At 53.1% G+C, this 24,298-nt stretch overlaps 1 protein-coding gene across 1 annotated transcript; it reads right to left on the bottom strand.

Annotated features, from left to right (window-relative positions):
* Positions 1-326: 326 nt before the first annotated feature.
* ING5 (inhibitor of growth family member 5) lies at positions 327-22,707 on the bottom strand. Its single transcript, XM_030325419.1, has 8 exons — positions 22,615-22,707; positions 20,279-20,350; positions 17,111-17,277; positions 16,373-16,484; positions 16,112-16,205; positions 5,653-5,788; positions 5,470-5,531; positions 327-3,781 (listed from the first exon to the last, which is right to left on the bottom strand). The coding sequence occupies exons 1-8, from the start codon at positions 22,649-22,651 to the stop codon at positions 3,739-3,741; spliced, it is 723 nt and encodes a 240-aa protein (XP_030181279.1). The 5' UTR covers positions 22,652-22,707; the 3' UTR covers positions 327-3,738.
* Between the last annotated feature and the right edge of the window lie 1,591 nt (positions 22,708-24,298).

The following is a 24,298-nucleotide window of genomic DNA, read 5'->3' as shown; positions in this document are numbered from 1 at the left end:
AGGCCCGTGGCCAGGGAAACTCCTCTGCTCCCATTCACTGCCCATCCCTTTAAAATTCTACGGAGGGGTGCCTGGGTGGCTCAGTCGGTTGAGCGTCCAGCTTTGGCTCATGTCATGATCTCATAGTTCGTGAGCTCGAGCCCTGCATCAGGCTCTGCATTGACAGCAGGGACTCTGCTTGGGATTCTCTCTCTCTCTCTGCCCCCCTCCCCCCATTTGTGTTATCTCTCTCAAAAAAAAAAAAAAATTCCACGGAGAATACACTTACCATCTCTGGCCACAACGTAGAAGTTTTCACATTTCCTGGAATGACTCATCCTCAAATGTTTATTCCAAAAAATACTTTATTTATTAAACAATATATCCATAATCTATAACATGATCCAAAAATACAGATATACATCTTTACATTATTTAATAAAAAGATTTACAATATTATCTTTCCTTTACAAAGGGGACATAGATAATTCCTTGAAAATAAAATGTAACATTCATGTTAAAGCTGCATCATCTTTTTGGATGAAATGTGGTCAAAGTGAACACCACAAAATACATTTGTAGAAAGAAAGAAACTTCATAGACTTCTCTCCTGAATGAGAACGTTTTTCTTAGGCTTCCTGTTTTAAAATTCCTCTCAGCACAGGTAGCGAAGACCAGCCACGGCTCACTAGCAATTGAGGAAAACCTTCAGTCTCCAAGGCCCATGATTAAGTGTCTATTCCGGCTCCGGCCACACGGCGGGGGGGGGGGGGGGGGGGGGGGGGGGGGGGCTGCTGTTCGGACAGCGTGACAGCTCGAAGCCTTCCCTGTCAACGGCTGCCAGCCCCAAGTCTATGAGGCAGAGCCGCATGGCCGCCCGGGGACAGGACTGGCACCCAGCTGCCCAGTGTCGTCCGCAGCCCAGCAAACCGCCAGCTGCCCAGTGTCCCCACGCAGCCCAGCAAACCGCCAGCATTCCTGTGGCTGTGTCTTCAGCATTTGCTGCCCTGGGCAGACTCGAAGCCACCAGGCTCCCGTGACCCTGGCCAGTCCCATTTCATATCCACTCGCTCAGGGCCCCAGCCTGTGCAGTGGGGATGCTCACCCCAGCCAGCAGCTCCACCAGCGCAGCCACAGATGGCGGGGGCGGGGGGGGGGGGGGAGGGTTGGGGTTCAGTTTATAAGTGCAGCATGTGTCCTCCTGTGGGAAAATGAGAGGCTGTCCTGTCGAGCTGCTGACTGATAATCTAGCACTGAGAATGAAGAATGTGCAGATTCTCCTCAAACAAGGTACTCCTTCCCTTACACGGAAACCCTGAGGCCGCGGAGGGCCCGCACCCTTGGCTCAGATACAGCTGCAAGAGGGACCGCTGGGCCCAGCCTGGACCCCCTCAACCCAAGGAACAGGGCTCTGCAGCCCCCTCTGGGTCTGATCCAGCGCCTGGGAGGCAGACGGGGTCTGGTAGGAATCACCCCAGGATGAAGGCGGCTGGCCTCAAGCAGCAGTCCTCAGGACCAGGGCCACGCTAGGTGGCAGAACATTCTTCCCCAAGCAAAGCGCTGCTGTCGAGTGTCGTTCTGACTTGCAGAGTGTTGTTCACAGTTGGGAAGGACAACCGATCGGTCTTGACCCAAACAGCATTCCAGGGAATCTTCCTAATCCACTCATGTCTTCTGTTTTCTCCAAAGCTAAACGTGTGTTATTTTGGAGATATCAATGTAACTGACAAAAGTAAACACCAGAAACAGGTAGGCACAGAAACCTAAAGAGGTGACAGCAGAGACGCCATCAGACTTTACACATAAGCTTCATATGGAAGTCGGCCATCTCTCCTGTCATGCTCGAGGCCCCGGAAACCAGGCATCGAGTGTACCCAACCAGCCATCGGCCTATGTCCACGGTCACCCGTCTTTCCGCGATGGCAGCGGCCGCGAGTGTTCTGAGAGGCAGTGCAAATATTCAACTAGCTTCCAAAGAATCACCACAAACTCACTGTACTTACCTACCCTCTCCACAAAAACTGGTAAAAGAGTGAAGCAGACAATTTTCCACAATTTATTCCCCACAATCTTTAAACACCTGTGTTAACAAAAAGCTAAGTTCCTAAATACAGACGAGCCTCGGTTTTGGCTGCAGTGGAGACTGAGGGGCTCGTGCGGGCCGGCGCTCAACCCGAAGCCCCCACCCCTTCTTTCGGAGAAGCAGGAAGGCATCGGTTCTGGGAAAGCCTGCCAGGCCCGGCGACCCCCTACCCTCCCCACGCAGCCCGGGGCGCACATGCCGAGCTGACCCCACCTGCAGTCGCCTGGAAGCAAGTCCCGCCACTCGGCCTGCTCCAGGAAGGACACAGGACGGCCCGTCTGCTGTGGGCTGACCCTCCGAGAACCACGGACGCAGGTCCCGGCTGGACGCTCACGTCAAAGCTAACAGTCAGCGCTCACCTAGGGACGACAAGCTGAGCTGGCGCGAGGCGGCCATGCACGACACGGCTCCCCGAGATTCTCTACGTGGCATCTCCTGGCCTTGCTGACATACTAGAAATAGGAGGACACGTGCAGTGAACAAGCCATCGGAGGAAGCGGGGCACTGTTCCAGAAGGCCTCCTGATAAAGAGGAGACTCCTGTTCACCTAGGAACTTCCCATCTCGACTCTGCCTCCTGCGTTTCTTCTCATGCCTCCAGGACAGAGACCGGCTCTCCCTTCGGGCCTCCTCGGAGCCCTCTAAGTGGGTGCTGTGGGGTCTCGGGGTCCACAGATGCTCCCAGAAGTCATGCCGCACACCACCACAGACGGACCTCAACCGGAGGTACGCGACTTCCCCCAACTGTTACCAGAACGACGGTTCAAAACTGGTTTGGTGAGTGCAGACTGAAGGGAAAACGCGCTCCGGTTTCCCAGCCTCATTCCAGAACCGCCGCGGCGCAGACTCACAGGTGGCCTCACGTAACCGTGGTCCCCTCGGACGTGAGCTGCTTACCAGTGTGCAACACGGCAGGTTTAAAATCAGCCAGGCCTCACCAGACCGGACTCGCCTCACGTGCACGCAGACTGCCATCTTCGCGCTGTTACGACAGTTCCAGCTTCACAGTAAAACATCAGGGATTCCCAGAGCGACGGCACACCAGCCGTCGGTCAGGCGTCTCACGGGCGGCTCACGGCAACGACAGCCCGCCTGCTGATGACGGGCCGTTCACTCCAGCAGGTAAAGCCCTCACGGAGGGAACTGGGAGTCCAGACGAACAAGGCAGCGCACAGTGCGGCGGGGCCCTCCCGCTCCAGGGACAGCCCCACCGTCCCAGGCAGGTCACCGAGACACGGAGGACGCCTTCCAGCAACGCCTCGCCAGCTTCCGGGCGCACGCCTTGCGGGGACAGATGTGCCACGGTGGCGCCGGGACGGTCGGACCACACAGGCTCACACCCCAGCTGCAGAGCGACGGCAGTGCAGCGGGTGGGAAGGTCCCCACCGCACCGGCCCGTGGAAGGCTCGGCCACTCGGTGCACCTGCCGTGCCCGGGGCCGGGCCCCGTACGAGAAGTCTGGAGAATGAAGTCACTGTGGCAAGTCCCTGTGAGATCGCTCCTCGTGCAAACAGGGCTCAGGTGGATTCTTGCTTGTCTCAGGAAATACCCAGACTTACAACTGGCCACTGAGTTGTTAAGTATCATTCAAAACAAGGTAGTTTTAAAATGAAGAGAAAATATTGCAACACGAAGGAAGGAATACATTAACTCGCTCTTCCAGCCCAGGTAGCAGCCTCACTTCCTCCTCCTCCTCTCCTGAACGCACCGCGGACAGAACCTGAGGAGAGAGGCACGGTGATCGACCCTGTGCGTGAGGAGGCCCACCCCACCCCCCGGGTCTCCAGGGACGGTGGCCGTGTCACCGAAACCACGCTGGCAGAGAGCACACGGCTCTCCCACAGGACGCCCCGGCAAGGGGAGACCCCCAGCAAGTCGCTGTGGCCAGCGTGTGTTTCCAAGGTGACAGAAACGAGTCAACGAGCAAGACTGTCTATACAAACGAATACGCCTCTTGACCCAGTTTCTTGGCCCTCCCTGTGAGACAACGTGGCCACCGGGGACCAAAGTGGAGGCGACACCCACAGTCACAGTCACATCGGCAGACCAAGCGCGGCGGAGGATGAACCAGCGCGCTCCAGCAGGTGGGGCAGGCCGAGAGGGCCCTGGAACCCGCATGGTTGGCGAGTGCTCCCCGGGGACCCTGGGCAGGCAGGCTCAGCGCCTCAGACACCGGGGGCCGCTCCCAGTCACACCTGGACCACGGCAGCTGTCAGTGACACCAGGGGACCTTCCAGCTGCTCCCGATGCACGTGACTGTGCCCCCCCAGGCCCCCGGTCGCCCCGTTCCCCAGTGTCGGGTCTGTGCCAGTGAGCGAGCACTGAGCGCGCCCCCGGCCCTGCCCCCGAGGAAGCAAGCCTCCAGCGGCAAATGCACTCACGCAGGCTCGTGCCGCAAGAACATGTCAGAAAAAATCTCACTTAATAGGGAAGAAGCCTGAACACTTTGTGATTCTGGAAAGACCCCAGAGAAACCCTGAGTTAGACAACAGGGGGGAGCCCCACCCTGCCTCCCCGCCTCTGCCCACGGGGCACAGACCCCCTGCCGCTCGACCCTCCCAAGAGGCAAAACCGTCTTCCAATGCCCACTGACTCTTCCACCCGGAAGTTCCACCAACAACTCAAACCCACATCGGAACCCGAATCACATGTCCCTGCCCCCCGCCCCAGCAGGAGGCCCGCAGCCCCCCCACCCGGGTGCCCGTGCCCCAGCTGCAGAGCACGGTCAAGGGCTGCGCAGTCACTGCTCAGACTTCCTGAGGCGACCCGGGGCCGGGATGCACATGGGGCCAGGCACGTGAGCACCCCCTCAGCCACTGCCCACTGAGCCCTGGGGACAGCACAGCCTGTCCTTCAGGGGTCTGTCACCACCCCCCATCCACACACACGCGAACACGGAGGACAATCTCCGAGCCTGCATTTTAGAACTGAGACCCACTTCACCCACGGGTAAATAAAACCCGCTTTTTCCTTAAATTAACTCTCGGGAACGACACCGAAGCCACCAGCGGGCACACGGACCAGGGACAGAAGCTGCCCCCGCACCCTGCACCCCTCCCCAGGTGAACACAAGCCCCATGGCAGGTCACCGGCCTCACCCAGGTTCGGATTTAATGCTTGTGCTCTTTGTCTTTCCCCAAATCTCCCCGGGAAAGAACTCGTTTCACAGTTTCTACCTCAATCAAAAGCTTCCGAATAGCTGTTCCTTAGAAGCTTAACAAAAATAGGGCAGCACCATGCAAACATCCTGAGAGACCGGACCCAGGCGAGGGGCGCAGATGTCCCTCTACCAGCTCAGCCCCAGAAAGCAGGACCCGCGGAGTGCCTGTGGCCACAGCCTGGGCCTGGTGGGGGCAGCACTCATGACGCCCCACAGGCAGGGAGAGGCCGAGCAGAGCCCATACTGACCATTTTCCTTTGGGTTTCGTGGTCAGATCCACGCAGGCGAAGTGAAACCACTCGATAGGACACTGCAAGGCAGAGGGGAGAGCTGCAGTCAGGACTCCATGTGCCCTCCCCCCCGGCACCCCCGCACCCCCGGCCCTGGGTGCAGGGCCCTGCCCGAGGCCCGTGCACGGCGCCCACACTCACGTCCGGGTTGTCACAGCCTATCATCTCCCCGTAGGACACCTGGTGGCACAGGCAGTAGGTGGGCTCATTTGGGTCCACGGGCATGTCCAGCACGTCAGAGGGGTGCACGGACAAGATGGTGTCGGTGAACTCAGACCTGCGGGGAAACCACAGCAGTGAGCAGCAGGTGTGGGGGGAGAACGGACCAGCCCCTTCATACCAGACAAGATGGGGCACAGAGGCACCCCAGAGGGCGTGAGGGGACGCACTCACTACCCACTCTGGGGTCGTGAATCCATCCCTGTCTCCTGCCTCCAACCTGCTCCCTGGGCTCCCCGCCCACCCCGCCCCAAGTCCCCCCATCCCCAGCCTCTCAGGGGCCCTCTCCCCTGGGGGCAGGCAAACACCCCTACTCACCAGCCACCAGCTGACGACACCTGAGAATCCTGGACCCCAACCCAACCCAGCACACCTGGTGCCAGACCTCCACCCCACACATGCTCACAGCACCTTCACCCCAAAACCTACAAACCACCAGCTGCCCTTCCCATCCCTGGAGCAGTAGGTCTAGGGAGCCCCTCCAGCCCCCTACTGCCCACCCCCCAGTGGGGCCGCTCCTGACCATGTGCCGCTGTCAACTGCCCACTCCCCTGAAGTGGGCCTGTCGCCCCCCACCTTCCGCAGCCCCCCTTGGTCACTAACCAGTGGCCCGGCCAGAGTCCGGCCTGCCCGTGCTCCCCTCTGTGTCAGCTGGGGCCTATCCCCCTCACTCCCCTCTGTGTCAGCTGGGGCCTATCCCCCCCACTCCCCACAGCACCCCCGGCCAGAGTCCGGCCGGCCCGTGCTCCCCTCCATGCCGGCTGGGGCCTATCCCCCTCACTCCCCCCCCCCCCCCCCCCCACCGGCCAGAGTCCGGCCGGCCCGTACTCCCCTCCGTGTCAGTGGCCCACAGCTCTGCAGCCAAGCAGATGTGAGAGCCGGAGCAAGCGTTCACCTGCCTTAGAGCAGGGAGGGCTGGGGGTTCAGGCTTCTACGTGTTTCGGCAGCTTTCAAACAAACCTACCAGCTACGGGGCAGTGTAGACAGTACGCTCCTACTAGCACAGAAAGGCAATCTTCCCTATCTCACCCTGCAGAATCAAGAACACACATGTGACTCAGGGGTATACCTGCTACGGAAACACCACAAGTTCACACCAGGAACTTGGTGACAGGGATGCCGCGAAGCCGTGGCAGACCACGTTTCCACACGCCGACCAAGAGTCCGGTTCCCAAAGGCAACCACCGACCCCTTTGTCCCATACTGCCCGTCTAAGGACACTCTGTGCCTCTGCCATCAGATACCCAGAGCCAGCTGTGCACGCCACACTGCCCCCTGCAGATAGCACTGTCCTCCCTACCGCCCCCCCCACGGCGCTGTCCTCCCTACCGCCCCCCCATAGCGCTGTCCTCCCTACCGGCCCCCCATAGCACTGTCCTCCCTACCGGCCCCCCCACGGCGCTGTCCTCCCTACCGTCCCCCCATAGCACTGTCCTCCCTACCGGCCCCCCCACAGCGCTGTCCTCCCTACCACCCCCCCCACGGCACTGTCCTCCCTACCAGCCCCCCCCACCCCCCCAGCGACAGTGTCCTCTTTGCCAGTGCCGCCTCTGGCCTGAGTGCTGCTCGCTGGAGGCAGTGCTGCCCGTGAGGGCCCCAAGGCCTGTCTAAGCCTCTTCTCTTTGTAAGTGACCTGCTCTCTGTCTCTGGGAACAGGCAGGACTTTCTCTGTTTATCTGAAATCCGTGCGCATCAAAAAGGTGTCCCGTCCACATGCTTTCAAAACGTTTCAGGCAACTCTCCAGACTAGGACGTGGTTTCCTCTGTTTTCCGCCAAACCTCGATTTCTCAAGCTGGCCTCTGACACCGTGTCTCACCCCCTGCTGGATCGGTGGGGTTTCCTCCCCGAGACTCACCTGAAGGACCGGTGCCAACCTGCAGTGGGGTCACCCCAAACGCCCCAGGGCACGCGCCTTCCGTGTGCCGACCGCACTTCGGCTGCCCTGTGTGTTCTGCTTGCGAAGCTGGACTGAGCTCTCACACCACGAGCTGACATCTGACCTGAGCACCTGTCCCCCAGGCTCAAGGGCGCCACCCAACCGGCGAGGAGGCCTGGGATCGCCCCTGGGCACCTCCTCTCCGGTCTCACCTGAGGGGGCTCTGGGGTGGGCAGGTGGAGCGCTGCCAGGAGGTCTTTCCCACCTGCCAGGCAGGCTGGAGACCCCGTATCGGCCGTGCTGGCCACCTCACTCCGACACTACTGGGCACAACAAGTGTCCTCCGAGCCGATTTCCCGGGACATCGCAGGCATCCCTCACCAGGCACTGCCAGGGATCCCCCCTCCCGTGCCTAAACCGCCAACTGCCCGATGTGCTTTCCAAGCACGAATCAGAGCCAGACTTCAGGGCAGGCCCGGTGCCCCTCACACACCCCTCACGTCAGCGGCCCCCGTGGCCCGTCCTGACCTCCGTACAGTGCTGCTCGGGGGCCCGAGAAGGGATTCGCACGGACGGGCCGGGCCCGGCCGGACCCGCCCAGGCGCTCTGCACAGGTCGCCACCCGACGTGCCCCGCTCCTCCTCTGCAGCCAGCCCAGCACAAAGGGCCGGCTACCCGCCTCCTCGGCGCCATCAGACGGCGGTCAGCAACGCACACGCCGTCACGGCTCTGCCGAGGGAAAAGCCACGCGCCCAGCCATCTCAAGTGTGTCCACACAGGTGGCGGCGAGACTCGTGCGTCACCGTGAGGTCTGCGGCACAGGCGGGTGTACCCCCGCCAGGGAAGCTCTAACCGCGCCTGAGAGCTGGGGCCTCGTTCCCTGTGAGGGACCCGTGGGGAGGCGGCCAACGAGAGCGCCTGCTGTCTCCAGAAAAGGCCACCACGCCTTTCGGTTCTGAGCAGCGTGGAGCAGGAAGACTCGGAGCCCTGCCGCCACGAGTCAAAAAACCAAACCCAACAAGTTGCTAAAACCACATTTTCCAGACACCGGAAAGCTGTGGCGTGACAAGGCCCAGACGCCCTAAGGCCAAGGGAAGGGCAGTGGCCAAGTGGGCAGGCCATCTGTGTCCCGGGCTTAGCCGAGGGCTGCCCGCCCTCTGGGGGCCACACAGAGCCGGCACGGCCACCGACACGTGAGAGCTCTATACGTGGGGCAGCCGTGACCCCACAGTCATTCGCTGAACCTGGGGGCGGCACAGAGGCTGCAGAGTGGCAGAGCGGCAGAAAGGCTGAGCGCTGAGCCATATTCTCGGGGGAGGGGCCCGCCTCTGTACAGCGGCCCGTCCTCCACACCTCCGCCAACCCCAGGAGCAACACAGGCAGGAGACAAGAAAGGAAAGCCAGGGCGCGGACTAGCCACACAGGCGCCTTTCAGGAGGGGGAAATAAACCCTGGGTCCCCCACTGAGAACTGGGGGGGGGGGGGGTCTTCCATCGTGAGACCTTTGACATCAGAGGGGACAGGGGACAGGGCCCAGGTAGAGCGGCCGCCGGCCTCCAGCCTGCTCCATTTGCCTGGACTGAGAGCAAAATGAACTCCTTCTGGGGAACGGCAGAAATCTCACCCTCCGGGTTCCTCTTATACCTAAAGTCAGACAGACAACAAAAAAAACTACAGGACGGGAAAAAGAGCAGGAAAACGTGAGTGAAAATCACGAAAAAGCTAATAGAAGCAGAGCCACAAATGACCCGAAGTGCAAATGAGCAGACAAGGGCTTGAAGCAGCTGTTACAAAGAAAATCTGAATAACGTGACTGCAAACAGGGAGACTCTCCAAAGAGGAACTAAAATCTGTACAAAAAGGAATCAAAGGGTGTTCGAGAATGGAGAACGCCACGTACGAGACGTCCTGCTGCTGGTCTCGTCCACCCGGAACTGACTCGGCCTGACCGCTCATATGTCAGCCAGTCGAAGGAGACCCACCAAGGGCCGGGCCCTTTCGATCCCGTCTGCGGGCCGTGTTTGCGGCCCAGCCTCAGGTGCCCCACCAGACCTCCAGAACGCTGGTGCAAGCGGGAGGACACGCGAAAGCGCCCCCGGTCACAGATGGAACAAATCCACCGAGCACGGGAGGCGACCCCCCATGATGATGCCGAGAGAGGATGTACTGACATCTGTCAGCGAGATCTAGACTCCAGGAAACGCCGGGAGTCACACAGTCTGGGCTCCGCAGAAGGAAAGCTGTGAAGAAAGGAAAGGGACGGAGAAAAACTGATGCGTGAGAGACACTACAGGGCTCGTCTAAAGGAGAAAAGAAAAAACCTTCCGTTTCTGACCAGGATATAACAACAGGCACCAAACGTGCCCCCCACCGTGAACAGGGAGAAAACCAGACGAAACATGCGACAGCTCTTCAGACGCTGACCGCGGGCAGCACAGGACGGCGGCCCGAGAGAAGGTAACCGAGGCGAGCCCTGCAATCGTGTCGGCTTCCTGCTGGAGGCACTTCCCACACTCCAGTCCACCGAGACGAAAACCAAACGCAGCATGGAGGTCTAGAACTGAGGGAAAAACCAAAGTTCCAGGAGGGCAAGGCTGCTGGCATTTGGTGGCAGGTTGCTAGAAAGGAGGAAGTAAGAGAATGTGCTCCCGAGATCTGCAGAGGGACCCCTTTAAGTTTTCAGCAAAAAACTAAGCTGTGCACAGGTGAGAGTCCCTGAGTCCTGGCAGAGGGTACAGGGCGGCTGGGAGCTGAACTCGCCAGAGCTCACACACAGGCTCGTCACACTCGCTCCACGCGGCCAGCAAGGAGAGACCTCACTAAACACAAACAGCATTCAGAAGAGAACCCAGAAGGGCTATACCTCAGCAGTACGGCTTAACCAACCCTACAGTAAGGCTACCCTAACCTAGGCATTGGTGGTCTGTTTCTGTAAATAAAGTTTTATTGAAACACAGCCACATATTTTCTGTGGATGCTTTTGATATAAAATAGCAGAACTGAGTGGTCACAGCAAAGACAACATGGCCTATAAGCCTAAAATATTTACCATGTAGCCCTTTAAGAAGAGAGGGTTTTTGGAGCACCTGAGTGGCTTAGTCGGTTAAGCGTCCGACTTGGGTTCAGGTCACGATCTCACGGTTCATGGGTTCAAGCCCCGCATCAGGCTCTGTGCTGACAGCTCGGAGCCTGGAGCCTGTTTCAGATTCTGTGTCTCCCTCTCTCTCTGCCCCTCCCCTGCTCGCACTCCGTGTCTCTCAAATAAAATAAATAAATAAACATTAAGAAAAACGGATTTTTTTTTTTTTTTTACAAAGGTTAAACATGTGCCTGCAAAGGATCAAGCTGATCCACAGGTAATTAAACTATTGACCAAAAAATTGGAAAATAAATTCAATACCTGTTGAACGAAGACAACAAAATCTGGACACTCAACAACACACATTCACATTGTCCATCATCCCATAAAAAATCACTAGATGTGTGAAGAAGTAGGAAAATGTGACTTCAACCAGGAGAAAAATGAGTCAGAAACAGACTACGCATTACGCATGGACAGCTTTTTGTACCTCACTCATGCCTTGATAAACTGGGGGATTTTTAGCATGCTTTTCTTTTCTTTTTTCATTTTAGAGAGAAAGAGCATGAGAAGAGAAGGGCAGAGAAGGAGAGAGAGAGAGAACCTCGAGCAAGCTCTACTCTCAGCACGGAGCCCAACACGGGGCTCTATCCCACAACCCTGAGAGCATGACCTGAGCTGAAATCAAGAGTCAGACACGCAACCAACTGAGCACCCAGGTGTCCCAATAAATAGGTTTTTTAAAAAAGAAAGAAAAAATCCCTGGAAATGACAGAATCAGAAAAGAAGATCTTTCAGAAAGCTATCATAAATGCGTATGCTCAAAAAGAAAGGAAAACATAAATGTAATAAGGGAACCGTTGAATAGTACCTAAATAAATACGGTGTAAATAGAACTTCTTTACAAAAAAAAATCTCTTAAATGAAAGATTCACTAAAAGAAGATTAAGTTAGACACTAAGGAAGAAGAAAAGACCTGAAGACAAAGTAATAGAAACTATCCAAACAGAAGCATAGGAAGAAAAACGTTGAGAAAAAAACCCACCACCACCGACAACCACAAACGAGCTGAGCCTCAGTGAACTGCGGGAAAACATCATGCTAGCATACATGTAATTGAAGGTCCATAAAAAGCCAAAAGGGAAGCAGAACTGTCTGAAGAACGTCTGAAAATTTTCCCAATTTCATACAAACTACAAACCAATAGTTCCAAGAAGTTCTCAATGAGGTCTAAGCCAAATATATACAAAAGATCCACACCGGGACAGACCATAATTAAGTTGTTAAAAATCAAATTGCCGAATGGAAATCTTAGAAGCAGCAAAAACAAATAAAGCCACGTACATTCAGAAGATCAAAGAAAAGCCTTTCTCATCAGAATCCGTGCAAGATAGAGGATACCAGGGAAGGAAATATCTTTAGTGCTGGGAAAAGTCAACTAAAATTCTGAGTCCAACAGAAATATCCTTAAAAAAAAGAGATAAAATAGACATTTCCAGACAAGAAAATTTTGAGAAAACACCTCAGCATCAGCAGACCCACAGTGTAGAACAACACTGAAGGCAGTTCTTTAGCAGGAGAGAGACGACAGCAGAGGGAAATCCTCACGTCTGTAAAGAAATACAGGCAGCGGAAACGGTATGTACATGGAGTGACAATAAAACCCTTCCTCGTGTTTTATAGTCTGTTTAACATAATCAGTGGTTTAGACGTAAAATAACAACAATATGTTGTGAGGCAAATTATCACGTGTAGAAGCAGAACTTTTGACGATGGCACAGAAGGCACGAGGAAAAACAACTCGTGTGGGTTCTTACGTTACACACAAAACAGGGTAATATCATTAGAAGTTCACTGTGGTAAGTCAATAAACCGGGAAGACACACTAGAACAGTCCTTAAAACAGAATACCAAAACATGTACTCAAAAAAAATACATATGGAGCACCTGGGTGGCTCAGTCGGTTGAGCGTCCAACTTCGGCTCAGGTCATGATCTCACAGTTCATGAGTTCAGGCCCTGCGTGCGGCTCTGTGCTGATGGCTCAGAGCCTGGAGCCTGCTTTGGAGTCTGCGTCTCCCTCTCCCTCTATTCCTCCTCCACTCGCACTCTGTCTCTCTCAAAAATAGATAAAGATTTTAAAATAAAATTTTCTAATACATGATTAATCTAAAAGAAGACACTAAACTAAGAGACGCACAAGCGGACAACTACCAGCAGAAGGTAAGTTCAAATCCAATCATATGGGTAATGATTTAAATCTGAGTACTCTAAACATTGCAGTGAAAAGGGAGACACTGTCAGACTAGATAAAAAAAAAAAAAAGCGAGACTCAACTTTGCTGCCTTCAGGAAACCCACTCGAAGGGGCGCCTGGGTGGCTCAGTCGGTGGAGTGTCCAACTCTTCATTTCTGCTCAGGTCACAATCTCATAGTTCATGCAATCAAGCCCTGTGTTGTACTCTGTGCTGATGGTGCAAAACCTGCTTGGGATTCTCTCTCTCTCTCTCTCTCTCTCTCTCTCTCTCTCAGTTCCTCCCCTGTTCGTGCTCTCTCTCAAAATAAATAAATAAACTTAAAAAAATAAACCCACTCTAAATACAAAAGCATAGGGGCGCCTGGGTGGCTCAGCCGGTTAAGCGTCCGACTTCAGCTCAGGTCATGATCTCACGGTTTGTGAGTTCGAGCCCCGCATGAGGCTCTGTGCTGACAGCTCAGAGCCTGGAGTCTGCTTCAGATTCTGTTGTCTCCCTCTCTCTGCTCCTCCTCCACTCACACTCTATTTCAAAAATAAATAAAAAGTTAAAAAAAGTTAAAAAGAATAAAATAAAAAATAAATACAAAAGCATAAATGTGTTGAAAGTAAAAGAATGAAAAAGGAAAAAGATACACCATGCGAAAACTCATCATAAGACAAATGGAATAACTATCATAATATCAGACCAGTAGACTTCAAAACAAAGAATATTACAAGGGAAAAAGGAGGAAATCTCATAACAATGAAGAGTCAGTTATTTTTAGAAAAAACTAAATGCATATGTACCAACAAATAACAGACTTTCAAAACATGTGAAGCAAAGCTGACAGAAGAAACAGACAAATCCACAGCTTGAGTTAGAGACTGTAAGATGTTTGTCTCCGTAATTCATCAAGTGAGTAAACAGAGTGTCAGGAAGGACACAGAAGACCAACAGAACTGCCAACCGAGTTATCCGACTAACAGCTACAGAACATGCCGCCACCAACAGAAAACACGATATTCTTCTCAAGGGCATATGGAATGTACAGCAAGACCGGACCATAAACCATAACACAAGTCTTCATCGACTTCAGAGAATTTCAATTATACGGTGTTCTCTGATGACAGCAGAAATATTAGAAACTGAAATCACAAAGTTACCTGGAAAATCCCAAATTACTTGGAAGCTGAAAACATACTTCTACATAAAATATAAGTCAAAGAAAAATCAGAGGAAATTTTAAAATATTTTGAAGGAAATAAAAATAAAACATACCTAAATTTATGGGACATGCTAACAGTAATTAGACTTAACAATAGTTTAAAAAAAAACTATAGCTTTAAGTGCTTATATTAGAAAAGGAAAATATGAAAATCACTGATCTTAGTTACTTCCAGCTTAAAAAGCCAGAAAAAGAAAAGTAAATCCAAAGAGCAGGAAAGAAAAAATAAAAATACAAGCGGAAATCAATGACAAAGAAAACAAACAACAGAGAAAATATAAAAACCGATGAAACCGTGAAGCACCTGGATGGCGCAAACATCCAATTCTTGATTTTGGCTCAGGTCATGATCTCACGCTTTGTGAGATCAAGTCCCGCATCAGGCTCTGCACTGATGTCACAGAGCCTGCTTGGGATTCTCTCTCCTCCTCTCTCTCCACCCCTCCCTCGCTTGCACCCTCTCCCAAAATAAATAAATAAAACATTAAAAAAAAAAAAAAAAGTCAATGAAACCAAAAGCTAATTCTCTGAAAAGATCAAGACAAAATGAGAGAAGACATGAATTATCAATATTAGGTCTGAAAGAGGAATCATCAGTACAAAATCCTACAACAGAAAGACAATCATGTAATATTCTGACCAACCTGGTATCAATAAATCTGACAACTTATATGAAACAACCAATTCCTTGAAAGACACAGATTACCAAAACTGACTCAAGAAGAAATAGAAAGGTTGAAGAGTTCCATAACTTGAAAGTGAAAACAGCATTAAACTGTAAACTTAAAGTATTTTATTGTATGTAAACCATTCCTTAATAAAGTTAACTTAAAAGAGAAAAAAATAAAAGGGTGCCTGGGTGGCTCAGGCAGTTAAGTGTCCGACTTTGGCTCAAAGTCATGATCTCGCAGTTCATGGGTTCAAGCTCCGCACTGGGCTCTGTGCTGACAGCTCAGCGCCTGGAGCCTGTTTCGGATTCTGTGTCTCCCTCTCTCTCTGCCCCTCCCCCATTTGCGTTCTCTCTCTCTCAAAAATAAACAATAATATAAACAAATAAATAAAAGGGAAAAAAATAAGGTTAAACTACAGCATCCAGGAACACACACACGGGACAGAACTACAAAGAATGGAAACAAACACCACGTAAGTCTGGGTCGTAGGTCCCCGGGGCAGAGGGAGGAGGTTACAGCTTCCACAGAGCCATGAAAGCACTTTTGGCTGAGGTCAATCACTGACCAGGATGTGCCTCAGAGGAATTTGTTAAACTACCTGCTTCTTCTGCATTTATTTACTGCAAGATGGTATTCAGGGTGTTTCTTAAGATAAAAGTTTAAACAGAACCAAAACTTCTCCCGTTTTTTGTCAAGAATGGACTGTCCTGAGATCTCCCCGTAACCGTCAGAACCATCTCCCCAGAAGCTACTCAGCTCTCTACCGTTTTCTCTGAGTCTAAATGTCACTTCTGTGAAGCAATACAAGAGCGAGGGGGGTGGGGGGAGCAGGTGGGAGAAAGCTTTAAATGAAATATGCTGAAATTCAAGGTAAATGACACATCTGTTTAATAAATACAGTCATGCAACTTAATGATGAATATATCCAAAATATATATTTATACATAAAACAACGAACAGCTATATATTTAGCTGAAGTGTGGCTCAGCCTGAAATGTCGGTAAATGTTATAGTGTCACTCAAAAGGCAGGACACACAGGGGCTCAGAGCGTGGGTTTTGGAGTCACACCGCCCTGTGCGAACCCGGCTCCCCGCACACCAGCTGTAAAACCTCGGCCGGTCACTCTCCCCAGGAGCCCCGTCAGGCTGCCGAGCGCAGGTGGAACCGCACCCACAGCGGGCACGCAGGGAGCGCCTCCTCGCTGTTAGCGGCCACTGGTGCTCCTAGATGCTAAGTAAATACTAGCGCTAAGGAACCTCTGGGGAGAAAGAGACAAGGAAAAGAGCCTCTCACCCTCCTTTATGCTTCTTTTTCTTTGGAGTGTCTTCTTCTGAGGTCCTCCTGCCACGACCTCGGGAGCCTCTTTTTTCTTTCTGACCTCGACCTTCTGAAAGACCATAAACACCCCAATTATCTGCACAGAATTCACTGAAGCAGGACAAGATTTACTCAAACGTGATATTTACCATAATGTTCCTAATACATTTATCAGACAAAACTCTTCAAAACTCCGTACGTAACGGTAACAAAATGAAGAAAAATTAACAGACTTGCTTTTTAACCCTCGTCCTCCGGAGCTTTCAAAGTCACTGCCCTCCATCTTGTCCTTCAGGTCTGCTTCGAAGCGTGCCAGGTCTGCATCGAGCCTTCGAATGTGTTTATCCACCTACAGAAAAGGATGCTCGCAAGTCATTTAAAAATGGAAGCAGGACATCTCAGGAATCACAAACACACTAGAAATCAACCAGGACGTACATTCTTGGATTCAGTTGAGTCTTCAATTAACAGAGCGCTATAGAACAAGGCCCACCATCCCAGTTTATGTGGGGGTCTTTGTCCCCACATGCTTTGACACCTCAACAGAGTAACTGCCACTCAGGAAAACCATGAAGGCAGACAGTAATGAGACACAGGGCTGTGAAACGCAATGGAATGGGGGCGAAGACATAAAAATCTGAAGAACGTACAGATTTCAGAGTACAAGTTCTCACAGAAAATGCCTCCGATGCCTTAGGTATTTAGACCAAGACGGTAGAAAGAAGAGAGAGAGGGCAATGGGGTCAAAGCTCGGGGATGAGACAGTTACCCGGCCCCACAGAAGAGACCTACAGACGCTGCCAAGACTCGACAAGGAGCCGGCGGGCTCGCAACACTCAGCCAATGCCACGTGCCACAGTCCAAAAGAAGGACTTGTCGGGGCACCCAGAGGGTGCCTTCCGGCAGACAGGGCAGCACCCACCCCCCCGCCACCCCCTCTTCCCGCAGAACAGGGCGGGGCCCACCCCTCCTCACCATCTCATAGGTCTGCATGGCCAGCTGCACCTTATCATCACTGTACTCCTTACACTTGCTGTAGGCGCTCTGGATCTTCTGCAGGTGCTCCACACGCTGGTCTGGAGAAAGCGTCTTCACCGTGGAGATATACTCCGCAGCCAGGATGTCGATCTCTGCCTTCTTATCTGATGGGGAAATGGGGGAGAAGCTAGTCCCCGCAGGGGGTTCCAGAACAAGCCCAGCAGTGCCGGTTCCAGTGACGGTGGCTGACCGAACTCCGAATTACTGCTGGTAGGAGCACAGTGGGCACAGCCTTCTGCAGGGAGCCTGGCGCGGGGCGGGGGGGGGGAGGGGGGGGGCACAGACACCACAGCCAGGGCAGCGTACCCAGGAAGTTACAGCGCACAACCGGGCACAACCGTGGTCCAGGTGAGAACACATACCGGCCCCACCGACTCTCAACGCCCCTGAGTAACAAATTATGTGCTCATTCAGCCACAACCTGCCTACTGCCCTCAAGTCCACACCCGAAAGATTTAGGATCCATATGGGAAAACACCCAAAAATGCAGAAAACAGGAAACAAGGCAAATGTGCGATCTATAGTAAGACAGATCAATAAACTGTGGCCCAATCACATGGAATGCTACCCAGCACCAAATAGCACAGCTGTCACCCATAGCAATGTGTATTAATCCCACAAAAGGTGGCACTGAGCAAGAAAAGCCAGACACAGGGGCACCTGGGTGGCTCAGTCGGTTAAGTGTCCAACTTTGGCTCAGGTCATGATCTCACAGCTCGTGGTTCCAGCCCTGCATCCGGCTTCTGTGCTGACAGCTCAGAGCCTGGAGCCTGCTCCAGATTCTGTGTCTCCCTCTCTCTGTTCATGCTCTATCTCTCTCAAAAATAAACAAACATTTTTAAAAAATTAAAAAAAAAAAAGAAAAGCCAGACACAGAGAACAACATACCGTGAGATTCCACTGATAATTAGGGGTGGACTGATACAACTCTGAAATCTCCGGTTTAGCGAGGTGAGAAACCTACTGTTGCAGGAGGAAAGCTCGGGGTGCCAGCCCCTTGGGAGGAGGGGTAGCATGCTCAGCAGGGTTACACGTGCCCCAGGCTCCAGAGGCTCCATTGCTCCATCTAGGCAGAGGTTCGTAAGTTGGTATTTGTTAGACAATTTCTAAACATATGCTTATTCCTGGATGTAAATGCCGTATTTCACAATAAAAAAAGTCTTTGTATTTGCTAGTAGGGAGACTGTACCTCAGTAAAAAAAACCACAGCTATCCTGATCTTACAAAACTGTGCCAGGCACAATGAATGAAAAATCACCCATACCCAAGTACGTTGCCACAAAACACAAAACCTCAAGGACAAAGAAGCAGCAGAAGCTGCCAAACAGGAAAAAGACCACATATATAAAGGATGAGGAATCCAAACAGCATCACATTTCTCAAGGGCAATGTGGAAGCTGGGAGACAAGGCAGCAGTGCCTTCCACATTCTGAGGGAAAAGATGGTCAATGTGGAATTCTATACCCAGCCAAACTGTTCATCAAATAGGAGACCAGAACAAACACATTTTCAGACACATAACATCATAAGAAATCTACCTTCCCGTGTACCCTTTTCCAGGAAACTACTGGAGGAAAGGCTGCAATGAAACAAGGGAGCAGATCAAGAAAGAGGATGTTTACAACAAAGCATTCAGGGTCCTGCTTTGAAGATGAGCAGAGGCAGAGCCTGTGCAGCAGGCCTAGAAACAAGCAGCCCAGGTATAGCCTGCAGGACAGGAAGCCCCAGGGGAAAAGGCTGCGTTTGGAGAGCAAACTCAGAAATGGCAGATGACCTAGTGTAACAGACACACGGAAAATGTGGAACATGTATGAAATGTAGAAAACAAAGCAATTATGAACTCCCAGAAAAACAGAAGTTATTCAAAACAGGTCACACAAGCACAGCATGTAACATGGACCAGCTGCAAACCACCCAGTCAAGAGTCCTGAAGGAAACACCATCCCTGTTGTACTGCAGGTTCAGATTCTAACCCACTACACCAGGAGGTGGCTGGGTGGGCGGGGGCAGTGCAGGAGCTGGGCAGGTGCAACTGGGGAAGCAAACCTTCATATTCCACGGTAACAGAATAAACCCCAAAGCAAAAGGGAGATAAGTAAGAAATAGCAAAAACATGATGTTTAGAAACAGGGAGTTAAACACCAGAACATCAGAAAGTGCTCTTTTAAAACTATATACACACAGTTTAAAAACAAAAAATAATTTTTTTAATGTTTCATTTTATTTTGGGGAGAGGCGGGAAGGGCAGGGAGAGGGAGACAGAGGATCTGCGCTGACAGCCAAGGCCGATGCAGGGCTCAAACACTCGAACCATGAGATGACCACCTGAGCCAAAGTCGGACATTCAACTGACCGAGCCACCCAAGTGCCCCGAAAAACATAAAGTCTTTTAAAGGAAAAGAAAGATGACAAACATTCTTATTGCAAGAGACAGATGATGGTCATAAAAATGATACATGAAGGGACACCTGGGTGGCTCAGTCAATTAAGCAACTGAATCTTGATTTCGGCTCAGGTCATAATCTCAATTTGTGAGTTCAACCCTTGCATCAGGCTCCATGCTGACAGTGCAGAGCCTGCTTGGGATTCTCTCTCTCCGTCTCTCTCTCTCTCTGCCCTTCCCCCAGTCGCCCACATGCTCTCTCTAAATAAATAAATTAACTTAAAAAAGTGTTACATGAAGGTATGTTAAAACCCAAGAAACTAAGTATAATTTTTTTAATGTTTTATTTATATTTGAGAGAGACAAAGCGTGAGTGAGGGAGGGGCAGAGAGAGGAAGACACAGAATCCAAAGCAGCTCCAGACTCTGAGTTGTTAGCACAGAGCCTGATGCGGGGCTTGAACTCACAAGCCATGAGATCATGACCTGAGCCAAAGTCAGATGCTTAACCGACTGAGCCCCCACCAGGCGCCCCTAAGTCTAATTTTAAAGTGTCAGCACACTCCATAAGACACCACACAATGAATGCCCAAAGTTTAAGGCTAGGCTGCAGCCCCACTGTCTTGGGTCCCCTGGGAGACCAGTGCCACCCCAGTATCTTGGAGCCCCCTCTCCCCAATTGTCAGAGCACACCGCCGGCTGTACTGTAAGGCCTGGACCCACCTTCCGTCCTCTGGTCCAGCTCTCTCATGAGCTGGAAGTTCCTCTGCAGCTCACAAGGAAGGTTCTCGATACCTGAAACACAGAGACATGTACTTCTCGGGAGCAGGACAAAATCTGCCTTCCAGACTTTATACCTAAAATCTACAAAAAATAAGCTCACGTCGTTTCCTGTTTCTGTTAGGATTTGGGGAGGAAAAGGATTAAGGTATCTTTTGGGGAACGGGTACCAAACACTGATAATAGACTCACAGGCTTCAGATGTTGTTGGAAGCTGGAGAAATTAGAGGGACTTATCCTGGAGCTGCGAGCAGAGGTGGGGAAGTGGCCCGTGTGACTGTCCACCCCACACCCCCCAGTCACTCCTCCCCTCTCAATACCTCACCACAGTGAGTAAGACCGAAACCCTGGGGTCTCTTTGATCTTCCCCCCCCCCCCATTGACTGTGAAAACCCATTCACGGGGTAGAACATCAAGCAAGGATGGATATGGTCTCTCCGGGCTACACAATACATCAGGCACTGACCACGGGGCTGCTGAGCAACTGAAGGGCTGCTACTACAACCGAGGCACTGAGCTCTTCATTCGCTTGTTTAATTACTTCCAAGTTAAACAGACCATGCTGAACAGCGTGGGCGGAGGACCCCACCCCACACTGCTTTCCCCTCTGCACTGCAATCCTCCTACTCCAAAACAACCTTCCAGCCTGCCTGCACAGCCTCAACAGGCCCCTAACTGGCTCCCATGCTCAGTCCTAACCCCCTCCACTGTCTTCAGCTGACAGTGATTGTTGTAGGGCTAAATCCAGTCTTTACAAAGCTGCTGCCTAAAGCTGCCCAGCTCAGCCAGACAATGGCACAAACTCCCTCCACAGCCTCTAGGCTCACCACACCCTCCCATGGACCTCCCCGCTCTGTCCTACCCTGGGCTCTGCAGGACAGTGCCACCTCAGTGCTCTAGCAACCTGCTGGGGTCCTTCATGGCCCTTCTTCGGCTGTGAGCTTTTAAAAAAAATCTGTCTGCCCCATGTGAAAGTAAGTTCCAGGAAAAGGAGGACAGAGTCTGCTTCCCTGGCACACAAGCAAGTAGGCATGTCCATCCTGAGCTTTCACACAGGTGCCCAGAGCATGATGGAACTCACGATCCTCAAACCCTCCAAATGGGGCCCACTGGGAAGGTACCAGGACAGAGAAGAGCAAGCCCCAGCAGACAGGTTCAGCAGATGAGTTCATCGTGGTTCTGTAATGAGTGCTGCAGGCAAGAGCCTCCTCCCCTCCAGGGTGCTCTCCCACCTAGGACACCGCCCCCCGCCCGCCATCGCTCACGCTTGGCCTGGGAGGTCCCCACCGTCTCCCCCGGAGCAGCGGTTCACTTCCAACTGCTCCTGCTAGAGCTGCAGGTGGGGTTCCCAAGCAGCCAGGTACCAGGGACCGCGTATATTCCCACTGCAATACAGCTCTCCAGCTCCCCTCCACCAGCCCCGCCCACCCCCTCCCGCCAGGCCACCCCCTAGCCAGAGCCAGACCAGCAAGAGTGCATGACCTTGACAAGCTACTTAGCCTCTGCAGCCTGCATCTGTGAAATGAGGGCAATAACCATCAGCTCAGGAGTTCTTAGGAAGCTCCAACCTGTGCTACATGTGGACAGAACGACGTCTGCCCGTGGTGCCGATCACTGCCCTGAACACCTGCGAGTCCCCCTCCTCCGTCCCCGGCCACGCAGAAACACAGGCACCCGAGGACACTCTCCAGCCAGTATCGTCTCCCCCAACTCCCAGGTCACTGCACGAGCAGGCACAGAAACACGGCCGGAATCCCGCCCACCCCCCGCCCAGGCCCGGTCCAGCGTCTGAGGGGATACGAGCTCAGGGCTCAACCACCTGCGCCAGTCAACTGGGTGGGAGCGGGGGCGGGGGACGGGGCCAAGACAGCGGAGGGGGGTCGGGAAGGGCGGAGCGGGGCCCTGAGCTAGGCCTCTCCCAAGAGAGACTGAGGGCCGGGAGGGCGGCACGCCGCTGAGGGCAAGGGCGGGGCCTAGCATGGGAAGGGCGGGGCCGTGACACGCAAGCCACGCCCCACGCCAACCGGCCCCGCCCCTCCGTGACGCACCTGGAATTGGCGCGGCCGTGACGGTGGGACCCTGCGCCGCGCCCCCCGCGCGCATCTCCTTGCGGCCCCGCCCCGCCCCGCGCGCGCCCCCGCCACCCCCGCCGCCTCCGGACTGCCCTCGCCACCCCCACGAGTCCTCGGGGTCCGCACGCAGCGCCTGGTGTCCGTGGGGAACCGTGAGGGGGGTACCCTGTGCGGGCGCCGGGCTCGGGGGCCGCGAGGAACGCTTACTGTCCAGGTAGTGCTCCAAGTACATGGCGGTCGCCATCTTCGTCCGCGGCCGCGCTCTAGGTCTGCGCGGGCGGGCGGTGCCGCGAGGGGCGGAGGCGGGGCCGGCGCGTTCACTATTAATGAGCCTCGAGTGTTGATTGGCCCTCGCGTAGGGGGCGGGGGTGCCATCTGGGCACGCCCCCTGGCTTCCGGTCGGCAGGCTGCGCGCGGCGCCGCGCGGGAGCAGGTTTTGGCCTGGCGCCGGGCGGGGCAGAGGACCCGGCCCGGAGGCGGGGTCGGGGGCGCCGCGCACCCTGGACACCCGCACCTGTCCGCGCGGCCCCGGACCCCCGGGCCCCCGTCCCCCGCCTGGCGGCAGCGCTGGCGCATAACAGGTGCGGGTCGGGTGTGACGAGTGTGGTACGGCGAGCGCGCGCGGTGTCGCCAGCGTCCGGCAGGGCGGTGGGCGACGCACGTGCAGGTAGAGCGCGGGCTCGCCACGTCGGCCGCTGTGCTGGGGAGAAGGGGCCCGGGCCCCGGAGGTTCCAGGGTGCCCTCCCGCAAGTTAGCACACCCTGACCAGGGGAGTTTCGTTATTCGGGATGCGTCTATAAACATGTAGCCCCCCGTGACTCCCCCCTAAACCTGTCAAACAGTAACGAATTTCCATTTGTTACGTTCGCTGAAAAAATTCAAGTCGTACAGGAATATCGAGTTTCCCCACCTCCTAAGGGTACAGATCTCTGTCTTATTCACCTTTGAATCCGAATGTTAGCAGGTTGGGTGCATCCCTTCTGGTCCCCTTTCTGTGCTTGATGAAAAAATGCACGTAATTGGACACTACCGACCTTTTTTTTTTTTTAATGTTTATTTATTTTTGAGACAGAAAGAGACAGATCATGAACGGGGGAGGGTCAGAGAGAGAGGGAGACACAGAATCCGAAACAGGCTCCAGGCTCTGAGCTGTCAGCACAGAGCCTGACGTGGGGCCTGAACCCACGGACCGCAAGATCATGACCTGAGCCAAAGTCGGATGCTTAACTGACTGAGCCACCCAGGCGCCCCACTACCGACCTTTTTTGTTTTAAATGGCCATGGTTGGTTTTTTGTTGTTTGTTTGTTTTTTTTTTAACTAAATAGACTTCTCTTTTAGAGTAGTTTTAAGTTGACAGAAAAATTGACAAAAGTTCCTATATACCTTTTATCCTTAAACACATACACGTGCGTGTACACACAGCCCTGATATAATTTGCATTACTGTGGTACATTTATTATAACTGATGAGGGGCGCCTGGGTGGCTCAGTCCGTTAAGTGTCAGACTTCAGCTCAGGTCATGATTTCATGGTTCCTGAGTTCAAGCCCCCAGTCAGGCTCCGTGCTGATGGTGCAGGGCTCTCTTCAGATTCTCTCTCTCTCTCTCTCTCTCTCAAAAATAAACTTTTAAAAAAATTAAATAATATTGATACATTACTATTAAAGTCCATAGTTAACATTAGGGTTCACTCTATTGAACATTCCATAGGTTTTGACAAATGTATAATGACGTGTATAATATACAGAATTGTTTCTCTGCCCTAAAAATCCTCTGCTCCACCTTTCCAGCTCTCTCCCCACTCCCCATAACCCCTAGCAAACACTGATCTTACTGCAAAGTTTTCCCTTTCCCAAAATGTCATATAGTTGGAATCACACAGTATGTAGCCT

This window comes from Lynx canadensis, chromosome C1 (genome assembly GCF_007474595.2).
Source record: "Lynx canadensis isolate LIC74 chromosome C1, mLynCan4.pri.v2, whole genome shotgun sequence".
Lineage (NCBI taxonomy): Eukaryota > Metazoa > Chordata > Mammalia > Carnivora > Felidae > Lynx > Lynx canadensis.
Note: the sequence above shows the minus strand (reverse complement) of the source record. Positions and strands in the feature narration are given on the sequence as shown.